General features: G+C 48.1%; 2 protein-coding genes across 5 annotated transcripts in view; one reads left to right on the top strand and one right to left on the bottom strand.

Annotated features, from left to right (window-relative positions):
* Nucleotides 1–1,897: 1,897 nt before the first annotated feature.
* Nucleotides 1,898–5,224, top strand: KLHL34 (kelch like family member 34). The gene has a single exon (XM_065916520.1). The coding sequence runs from the start codon at nt 1,902–1,904 to the stop codon at nt 3,855–3,857; it is 1,956 nt and encodes a 651-aa protein (XP_065772592.1). The 5' UTR covers nt 1,898–1,901; the 3' UTR covers nt 3,858–5,224.
* Nucleotides 5,225–6,850: 1,626 nt separating this feature from the next.
* CNKSR2 (connector enhancer of kinase suppressor of Ras 2) overlaps nt 6,851–10,601 on the bottom strand; it is a 263,683-nt gene continuing 259,932 nt past the window's right edge. For all 4 annotated transcript variants that reach the window (XM_065916516.1, XM_065916517.1, XM_065916518.1 and 1 more), the window contains 2 exons: nt 9,554–9,750; nt 6,851–7,570 (listed from right to left, as the gene is read on the bottom strand). In XM_065916516.1, coding sequence (XP_065772588.1) covers nt 7,355–7,570; nt 9,554–9,750 — 413 coding nt within the window. In that variant the 3' untranslated portion in view covers nt 6,851–7,354. The remainder of the gene's footprint in view (nt 7,571–9,553; nt 9,751–10,601) is intronic.

Below are 10,601 nucleotides of genomic sequence, written 5' to 3'. Positions count from 1 at the left end.
GAAAGAGCAGTTATATTAATCGTTTAGTTCTTTAAGAGCAGGGTGCTGGAGATGGAGAAAGGCTTTCCTAATGTCTCAAGATTAGGGTGGTTTTAGCCATCATTTCTGTGCTTGGTGCACCTTATAAAAATAACTTCCTGAGGAGGGGCGCTTTGAAACTGCAGCCTCTGCCAGCTTTGCAACCTTATTGCCCATTATCACATCCCAGCACTGAGGACGGGGCGGGCCTTAATTAGATCAGAGCCCGGAAAGCCTGGAGCTTCCCTGGCTGCTTAGACGGTAAAGAATCTGCCCGCAATGAGGGAGACCGGGGTTCGACCCCTGAGTCAGGAAGATCCCCTGGTGAAAGGAATGGCTACCCACTCCAGTATTCTTGCCTGGAGAATTCCATGGACAGAGGAACCCGGTGGGCTACAGTCCATGGGATCGCAAAGAGTCGGACACGACTGAGCGACTAATACACTGGAAAGTCGGGGAGAGAAACTGCAAAGACTTATTTTCTTAAAGGAAGTGGTCATTCAAAAGCAGAAAACCCAAGTCACCTCCAGTTTCCTCGTCCACTTTGCCAAGGGATGGGCGAGGCAGGGTTTAAGAACAGGAAGGGAGAACTCAGCCGGGGTCGGGGAGCGAGGTGGGCGCAAACTCCCGAAAGCGGAGTGTGAGACCAGCCAGGACCTCGGGAAGGGCGCAGGGTAGGCCCAGCATCACGCAAGGGTGAGTCCAGGTGAGGGGCGTGCGCCGGAGCGCCACTGGCTGGGAGCCTGGATTCGCCGGGGCAAGATTCCGGCCAGCGGCTCCTCTGCGCGTAGCGGGCTCCTGGGTGTCAGCGCGCAAAATCGCCGCTTAATCCCCGCTCCCGAAGGATTAATTAGGGCCTCCTTGAGGCAGAAAGCTGCGAGCCAGGGGCTTTTTTTCCCAGCCACAGGAGCCCCGGGAGGGGGGTCGTCACTCCTCCGGCCCAGCCGAGCGCCCCTCCCCAGACACCACCAAGCGCAGCGTCCCCGCGCCTCTCCGGCGCGCGCTCTCCGCGCCCCCAGCGGGGTTACCGGGACCCCCCAGGTGACCGGCGGCTTGACGGGTCACGAGAGTCATGTCCCAGGCCGGGCCGCTTCCTCCCGCGCCCTCGGTTCTCAGCCAGGAGCCGGGGAGCGGGGCGGGGCGCGCCAGGGAGGCCGAGGCCGCGCGCTATTCCTGTCACTGTGAGCTACTGGCATGTTATGTGTGGCGCCCAATCACGCCTCCGACCCGTCGCGCTGACCCGCGCCCCTCCTCCCTAATCCCCCAGGCTTTGATTTGATCCTCCGCGCGGAACAAGTTCACCCCCCCGCCCCTAAGCTAGTTGTCCCCGGCCCTCGCCGGCGCCCGCAGAACCCTCCTTGTCCACCCCCAGGAGGTCAGAGCCCTCGCCCCGCACTTCCCGGACAGCCCTCGTCCGGCCCCATCTGTGCATCTGGGCCGTCGGAGATCCAGCACCCCCCGGGAATCAGTCCATCCGCAGCTCCGCCCTTCCAGGTGATGGTGCGCGGCCACTGCGGCCCCAGGCGCGCAGGTGTGGGCTCCCCAAACAGGGCCGGGGAGGGGGTTTTGGGCAACGCGCTGGCAGCCTCGGCAGCCGCCGAAACCGAACCCTGCACCTTCCGGAAAACTCCAAACTCGGCGCTCTCCGCTGCTAGGTGCTTCTGGAAATCGTTTCCCTACCAGATTTGCTCTGAGAAGGGTACGGGCAGATCTGCGGACCTGTATGAAGGAGGCCTGGGCTTTAAGCTGAGCAGGCAAAAATGGACCCCTGCTAGGGGCTTTTCGGCTCGCGCGGGGGGCCCGGGGGCTCCGTGTCCCGGGATGCCTCCGGCCGCGCCTGGCTGGCCCCAGCCCCGGCCCGGCCGCTTCCTGCCCTGGGCATCATGAGTTACTTCCTGTCTTACTGCAAAGCTCATGGCGGCTCGCTGCTCACCGGCTACCAGGCGCTGCGCGCCGAGGGCTTCCTGTGCGACGTGACGCTGGAGGCGGAGGGCAGCGAGTTCCCGGCGCACAGGTCGCTCCTCGCGTGTTCCAGCGACTACTTCAGGGCTCTGTTCAAGAGTCACACCCGGGAATCCCGGGCGAGCGTGATCCACCTGCACGTGCCGTCGGCGGCGGGCCTGCAGCGCCTGCTGGACTTCATCTACACCGCCTGGCTGCCTCTCTCCATGGACACAGTGGAGGACACGCTGGAGGCCGCCAGCTACCTGCAGGTCACCGAGGCCCTGGGGCTTTGCGGCCGCTACCTGGAGCGCCAGCTGGCCCCGGAGAACTGCTGCTTCGCCGCCAACGTGGCGGCTCGCTTTGGCCTGGCGCACACGCTGGGCGCGGCCGAACGCTGCATCGTGACCCACCTGAGGGAGCTGCTGGCGCGGGGCGCGGGCCCGGCCGGCCTTCTGGAGCTCAACCCCGCGTCGCTGAGGGCCGTGCTGGGTGCCCCTGACGTGGCGCGGGTGCCCGAGGCCCGGCTGCTGGGCCTGGCGCTGGCCTGGCTGCGGCAGGAGCCTGAGGCCGAACGCCTGGCCCACTGCACCCAGCTCCTCGAGCGGGTCCGCTTCGGCCTCGTGCCCGCCGACGTGCTGCGGCGCGTGTACTCGGGCTCCGGCCTCACCCTGCCCGCCCGGGTCAAGGGCCTCATCATCCAGGCCCTCAACTACCACACGTCGCCCTCCCGCCAGCCGCTCCTGCAGGGCGAGCAGACCAGCGTCCGGAGCCCTCAAACCCGCATCTTGTTGGTCGGGGGGCGCCGGGGGCGGGAGGTGGTGACTGAGGAAGTCGTGGTCCCCCCGCGGGCAGCCCGGGGCAGGGCCGCCGCGCCGGCGCCGGAGGAAGAGGAGGGAGAGGAGGAGGAGGAGGAAGAGGAGCAGGTGGAGGAGGAGGAGTGGGAGCTCACCCAGGACGTGGTGGCCTTTGACGTGTACAACCACCGCTGGCGCAGCCTCACGCGGCTGCCCGCTCCGCTGCTGGGGCACAGCGTGTGTGTCGCGGGCAACTTCCTGTTCGTCCTGGGCGGGGAGAGCCCGTCGGGCGGCGCCTGCTCGCCCCCCGCCGACGGCCCGCGGGCTGTCACGGCCCAAGTGCACCGTTACGACCCGCGCTTCCACGTGTGGACGACCGTGCCCCCTATGCGGGAAGCACGGGCCCATTTCTGGTGCGGCGCCGTGGGCGAGGGGCTCCTGGCCGTCGGGGGCCTGGGCGCGGGCGGCCAAGCGCTGGCTTCGGTGGAAATGTATGACCTGCGCCGGGACCGCTGGACGGCGGCCGGGGCGCTGCCGCGGGCTCTGCACGGCCACGCGGGCGCCGTCGGGGACCGCGGCGTCGTGTACATCTCCGGGGGCAAGGCGGGGAGAGGCGACGGCGGCGCGAGCAGCCTCCGGGACGTGTTCTCCCTGGCCCCCGGGGAGCAGGCGTGGAGCAAGAGAGCGCCCATGGGCACAGCCCGCTTCGGACACCACATGGCCGCCCTGCGCGGCGCGGTGTTCGCCTTTCTGGGCCGCTACGAGCCCTTCTCCGAGATCGAGCGCTACGACCCCAGCACCGACCAGTGGACTCGGCTGCGGCCGCTACCCTACGACCGCTTTTGCTATGGGCTGGCCTTGGTGGAGGAGACGGTGCTGCTACTGGGCGGCCTCAAGTGGCGGGACTCACGCCAGGTGCCCACCCGCAACGTGGTGGGCTATGACCTCGACCTGGACCGCTGGGAGGACATCGGCTGCGCGCTGCCCTGGGCTTGGAGCGGCCTGCAGTGCGCAGTGCTGCAGCTGGCAGAGGGTGGGGACGAGCAGAGGGAGGGAGAGCCTGGGGAGACGCCGGATTTCCTGCTGGGCTTAATGGGTTAAGCAGCCTCCGGACTAGGGAGGAGCAAGTCGTGGGCTTTTCCTAGACTTGGCCAAAGAGAAACATTTGCCCTTATTCTGAGAATGGGAGACAGGAGGGATCAAATTTAGAAGGATATATGAATCATCTCCAGTGAGCTGGGGATTTCTAGAAATTCTCATGTTGGGCTGGAGATGGACTTTCGAAAATAAAATATGACCCCATTTTCCCTCTTGTACTTAAAAGTGTTTCCCAGGTTCTAAACAGTGATTATTTTTGTGCCAAACAGCCAAAAAATGTACCATAATAAGTTATATACCAGACCAGAAAATTGTTAGGTATGACTGTAATAAATGGTTCTAGAAGATGGCATTATCTGAATAAATAGTGAAGGGAAAGTGCCTTGGTTAAAAAACATGCAATCATTGTATGGAGAACTATGATTTTATGATACAGAATCATGGTTATAGTTCTGCTCTGATGGTTTAATATAGATACGGAACTGAAAAAAAAAATCTCCTAGAAAGCACTTTATTTTTATTTTTGGAGAAAATAACCTAGGTTACGTTTTTCTGTACTTCATCCTTACTTACCCTAGTCTGCCTTTGCTCTGACTTTTGCAGCTTATTGGTTTTATTTGTACAGCCCTTAGCCATAATAATCCGGCTTCTCTGATTTAGTAGAACGTTTAAAGGGGCTTCCCGGGTGGTGCTAGTGCTAAGAAAGCTGCCTGCCAATGCTGGAGGCATAAGAGAAGCGGTTCTATCCCTTGGTTGGGACGATCCCCTGGAGGAGGAAATGGCACCCCACTCCAGTATTCTTGCCTGGAGAATCCCATGGACAGAGGAGCCTGGTGGGCTACAGTCCATGGGGTCGCACGGAGTCGGACATGACTTAAGCGACTCAGCAGCAGCAGCTAACAAAGCCCCTATTTCTTTCATCCTCTTTAAATGTTCATTCTGCAGACACGCTGTAGCTAATACTTGTAAAAAAATTTTTTTAAGTTTATTTTTGATGGTACCCTGCCTCCCAGACCCTCTACCCCACCTCCCCAAAAGAATCACAGAGAAAGGAAAGAGAAGCAGGTGAAATTTTAAAGTTTGTGTCAGGTAAATGGGAAACCAACTTGATTTTGCAGGATTTCAGAGAAGATTCTTGTATATACTGGACATTGCCTCTTCTGGCTTATACCACAGTGGAGTGACAAAGTTAAAACTTGTAACTGGGGGTGGTGGGGTGGCGTGTGATTCGGTCACAAAGAAATGTGATGTGGACTGCATGAATAAAATAGGTGCTTTATAAGGATTCATTAAGAGCTGAATTTATTTGACTTCAGTTTACAGTGCCGCCTCTCTCCTAGATTTGAAACTAATGCAATAAAATGTACAGATATATAGCGTTAAAGGTCTCTTTCATGCTAAGCTAGCCACGAGTCTTTTAAAATTCATTAGTTTACTTTTTACCATTTAAAACAACAGAGCCAACTTCACCAAAATAAAAGCTGCTTAGTAGCAACACAGCTAGTCTTTCCATCAACTGCTCGCTGTTGACAGGGGCACAATCTGGCCACTGTATCCACGACACATCCATCAGGTACACATATTTTTAAGTAAATGTACACATTTGGTCTAGTAAACATCAACAAGTCTAAACACCTGTAGCAAGCACACTTCATTTTAGGACAAGAGGTTTCTTTTTTTTTTTTTTCTTTTTGTTTTTGTTTTGTTTTTTTACATATACAAAATCCCACAAATTTAATGTGCGTCAATATCCATGCAGTAAATAAATGTTTTTACAAATTGGTTTTTTTAAATGATAAAAATATTACACTGGACCCCAAATTCCATACAAACATTAATACATGATTTCTCATCCACTTTGACTAAATATAGGATTACTGAAAATGTGCTGTAGAAAGGCCACTCTCCTGTACAGTTGTGCAAAGTCTGCAAAACGATAGTGATTCAATGGTGGTTTCAAAAGCAAAGAAAAAGATCCTCGCTGTGGAGTTTTTACTTTCTTCTCTACAGCAAAAATAGTCACTGGCAGATATCTGAACTCTTAGAGATGAAAGTACATTCACTGAGCTGTACAGGCAACAGTATAAAGCTGATTAGAAATAGATTTCAGGATACAGAAGAGGAAAGGAGGGTCTCTTCCTCCTTCTAAAGAAAAAAAAACAAAACCAAAACCCAGCAAATTGTGACTTGTACATTATGCAGCCAGACACTAAAAAGCAGCACAGTCATTATCATGCTGTGATCACTTTTCAAAAATGAGATGCTTATAAATGGAAATATATGAAGAGGATTTTTTCATAGACTTTATCCACTCTATAGAACAAATCAAGAAACTAGGAAAAACCTCTAAAAATGGTTTGTCTCGTATAGTTCAATGTAATATCTCTTTGAATGACCATCATCCTCTTGCTCCTCAGGAGAGAGGTACATTTTTCTTTTTCAACATCGTTTTCTATATTAGAATACACATCAGCCTGTAACCAAACATATTTTATTTCCCTGCCTGAAGTATAATTACATAAGTTTCACTAACGGACTAGGGGGAAAATTGGACACTAACTGGGAAGTTGATTCATTTCCGTTTATACCTTGTAGGTTTTTAGGAGTTGGAGTTTAAAAACATGAGTTTGGGCTGAAATTATATATATATATATATATGTTAGCTGCCTTTCTGGGTGAGTTAAGTGTGTTTTAAAAAATTCATTCTCAAATTCCTCTGTACACAATCAGCATTTCATCACTACAAAAATAAAGGAAGATTTAAACCAAGAAAATAAAGCAGCTCTATCTTCAATTTTGGTCTCAGTTACAAAAACATCTTACAAAGCTTTGCCCTGATACACCATTGAGTGTCCCCATGGATATGGAATAGTATTTCCATTAACCAGCTTTCACAAGTTAATAGACTATTAAGACGAATATTTGATACCTGAACTTTTCTTATGTTGATGCTCTTCTATTTTGCTTAACTCTTGTATGTATGCGCATCTACATTTCACAAAAATAAAACTACAGCATTAAACTTTGTGCAATGTTTAAGAAAATTCTTAGAACATTTTAATAAATATAAAAAAGGTTTAAATTCTTTCCCACCCACAAGGATGTCTGCACCTGAAAAAATGTGATTTAGTTTTGAAGTCTTGTTTATATAAAATTAACTTAAAGGGAGAAAAGATGACCTTAGATAGAAAACTGCCTTTTTGTGTTTTTTTTTCCTACTTGAAGACCACCTGTCTTCAGGGTTGTTTGCAAAAGTTAATTTTGAATCATTGAAGACAGTTGATTTTGCACATGGTAAACATAAGCTGAGCACTAACTGCATATAAAATATACAAGTGCTCATTAAAGACAGTGGTATTATGATCATATAGGGTTTGTTTCATATAATGGTAACATTAAAGTATAGCTTGTCAACGTGTCCCACACGTTGATATAAAAACTACCTTATATACTTGTTCAAAGTACCAGAAGGTACCAAATGGCCAGAGGGCACAATACACTTACACATGCGTTTCAATGTATGAATGAGTGTGTGTGAGAGAGGAAGTGATTACATCTACTTCAGAAGAAATACTTAATGGGTCATTTGAGGTTGTGTTTTGACAGATATCCAAGAAAAGATCGAGGTACATCTGCTTCCACTGCTGGAATTCTTTCGATGTCAATTCTGGATTGTCTAGGACTTTATCGATAATGGCTACTTCCCCTTCTCTGGCCTGAAAAACAAAAGGATTCAAGAGTTACAAAAGGGATAGAATTTTTTTTCAAATTTAAACTAAAGAGTTAATAGTCAAAAGCCCAGAAGAAATAGCTCTGTTATACTCAAACTCGGGCTTCCCTGGCTTACCTCGGGCTTACCTAGCTCAGACGGTAAAGCATCTGCCCGCAATGCGGGAGACCTGGGTTTGATCCCTGGGTCAGGAAGATCCCCTGGAGAAGGAAATGGCAACCCACTCCAGTACTCTTGCCTGGAAAATTCCATGGATGGAGGAGACTGGTAGGCTATAGTCCATGGGATTGCAGAGTCGGACACGACTGAACAACTTCACTGGTTCACTGGATACTCAAACTCACTATTGAGACTGAAATCCTCAGGTACTTTTTTCTACATGCAGGCACTCTGTATGGTTTACTTTTCCTTCAGGGCCTATCCTTTTTCCCATCTCTGCCTATGGGAACTTTTCCTCATCCTTTAATATCCAGTTCATATGCCTCTCATTTCTTCAAGCCTTCCTTAAACAACTGAAAAAATGTTTTCTCCTTCATGTCTATAAGTCCCCATTATGCTTGATCACTGCTGTTGAGTGGGCTTACCACACTGTGTCTTGAGTTACTTTTGCATTGTCCTATCTCCTTCTGCTAGATGCTCAGCTGGCAGTTTGGACCTGAATGAGAAAGGGGGCTCCATGAAGTGGGAGGTGGTAAGGATATCTCTGGACCTTGGTTGGGCACCAGAATTATTCTTATGTATATTAAAGCTCTTTAAAAAATTTTGGTCTTAGTTATCAAAAGGTCATTAAGTTGTCCCATGGATTTGCAACAGCATTCACATGAATATCAACTGAGAGCTAATTGATTATGAGAGCTTGGCTGCTGGCTACCAGAAGCTTTTTCAAATCATGCATTTCCTATTCTGTTGATCTCTTTGGTTGTTTAGTCGCTAAGTCATGTTCAACTCTTTTGCGACCCCAAGGACTGTAGCCCACCAGGCTCTTTCTTCCATGGAACTTTCCAGGCAAGAATACTGGAGTGGCAGCCATTTCCTTCTCCAGGGGATCTCCTCGACCCAGGGATCAAACCTGTGTCAACCTGCACTGGAAGGCGGATTCTTTATCACTGACCACCAGAGAAGCCCAGGATCTCTTTGCTACTCTGTTTCAAAATTATGAAACCTCAGCAGTAGCCTATGGATCTGAAATATTTTCCAAAGAAACTCTCTGACCTTCTATTTCTTGAAATGACTGCATCACAAACTCGGTATGACAGTTCTTTTCTGTTTTTGAGTTTTTCAGGGTGCATGGTCTGATTAGGGAGTATATGTATGGCAGGCCCTCTCCACTGAGACACACAGTGAGGGGGCTGACTTTTCTGGCTCCTTCTTCAACTTCCTGCCTGTTTCCCTTTCCTCACAACCTCCTCCCCAATCTGGGGGTGGCATAAGAAGACTGGAGACAATGTAAGTGCTTATGGAAATGTATAAGAAAAAAGTGACATGTGAGTTGGGAACTGCTAATGTATACAGCACAATTACAAAATTTCCACATGGAATATGAAACAATGTGGCTTCACTCCAAATGTGCTACAAGACATATTCATAAAATATCTCAAACCCTTTTGGCACCCACCCCTGCATGAATGCTGTGCTCTTTTAATAACTGTATCAATTCTACAACATGGCATATTTATCTTAGGAAAACAAAAGACTGAGGAATAACACTAGCCCTGCATTTTTGGACCAAAAAAAATTAATTACATCCTGTTTTCTCCTAGAACTAAGTCACATAACATGTAGTCTGTGCATGCTCTGAGATGTTAATATAAAGTTAAGATTATTTCCTTTTGGCCAAATATACTTATTACATTCATTATATTTATCCCCCTCCCATTTTGTATTTTGTCCCTTAGAGTATCTGATAATCTATTTTGAGTTCAGGAATGAATCTCTTAAAATGAATGTCTCCTTCCATTTCATATCTTACCTTTAAAGTGCTTTTGAGAATTCTCAGCCTGTGTAGTTTTTCATTCATCACAGGATCATTACATCTCTTTATAAATGATAGTTTGTATTCCATCTTGGTTGAAATGCGATGTTCTCCCAGAGGCGACAGACTGGCTTGCTCCAATGCCCTGTATAAATCTTGCAAAGAGTCTCCTAACTTTTCTTCCCTACTTTCACCTGCAATGTCCAAAAAAATAAAAGAGAGAAATATGAATCCAGTGTAATACAGTGATTTGACACTCCAAAAATCTACTAAACAAACAAACAAAAAATATCTGATAAACGGAATAATGAATGACTGGGAAAACACTATTACATTAAAAAAAGAAAAACAACCCATCAAACCCACAGTTGCTAGTTATATTGGGTAAGACTAGCTACAGGCAGCCAATTGTTTTAGAATAATCAATTAATAGGATGCTTTAACAAAGTACTCTTTTAATAAATATCAAATCATTGTACATATCTTGAGTTCATTAAATTCAAAGAATTACAGTACAAAAGGTACACAACACAGAAACAATTCTGAACATAATTTAACATTTTAAAACAGTAATGAATATCCCTTATCATTATATTATAAGCATAGATGTGCTAAGTAACAGAGCTCTCCTGGTTTAGCAATACTGAATGAACTAATTTTTACATTTTTCTAGAATTCGTAAGATGGAATGGCATTTGCTGGAGTATATGATTGTAAAAATCTTCCAAAAGTATGCTGTAGAGGATTATTAGGTTTCATGTGACTGCCATAGTAATGCCTGCCACACTGTAAATATAGTAAATGATCATAAATTATCATCAATGATAATGCTTTAATTAGAATGACATGTGGGAATGTTTATATGCAAATGTAAGTAAAAATCTGGCAAGTATTGAAGGAAGCTACTTAACATTTGAAAGACTAAGGAAGAAAACACTCCAATTAAATATTTTTGAGAAAGAAAAAAAAAAAGATCTGGTTCAGGAAAGCATCTTGAATCTATTTGAGCAAATCAAACTACCATATTATTCTTGAATTGTCTGAC

Source organism: Muntiacus reevesi, chromosome X, assembly GCF_963930625.1.
Source record: "Muntiacus reevesi chromosome X, mMunRee1.1, whole genome shotgun sequence".
NCBI lineage: Eukaryota > Metazoa > Chordata > Mammalia > Artiodactyla > Cervidae > Muntiacus > Muntiacus reevesi.
The sequence above is the reverse complement of the archived record's forward strand: the minus strand, read 5'-3'. Positions and strand labels throughout refer to the sequence as shown.

What these genes read in the sequence shown, in the direction of transcription:
- KLHL34 (XM_065916520.1), top strand. Translation starts at nt 1,902, where the DNA reads ATGAGTTACTTCCTGTCTTACTGCAAAGCTCATGGCGGCTCGCTGCTC.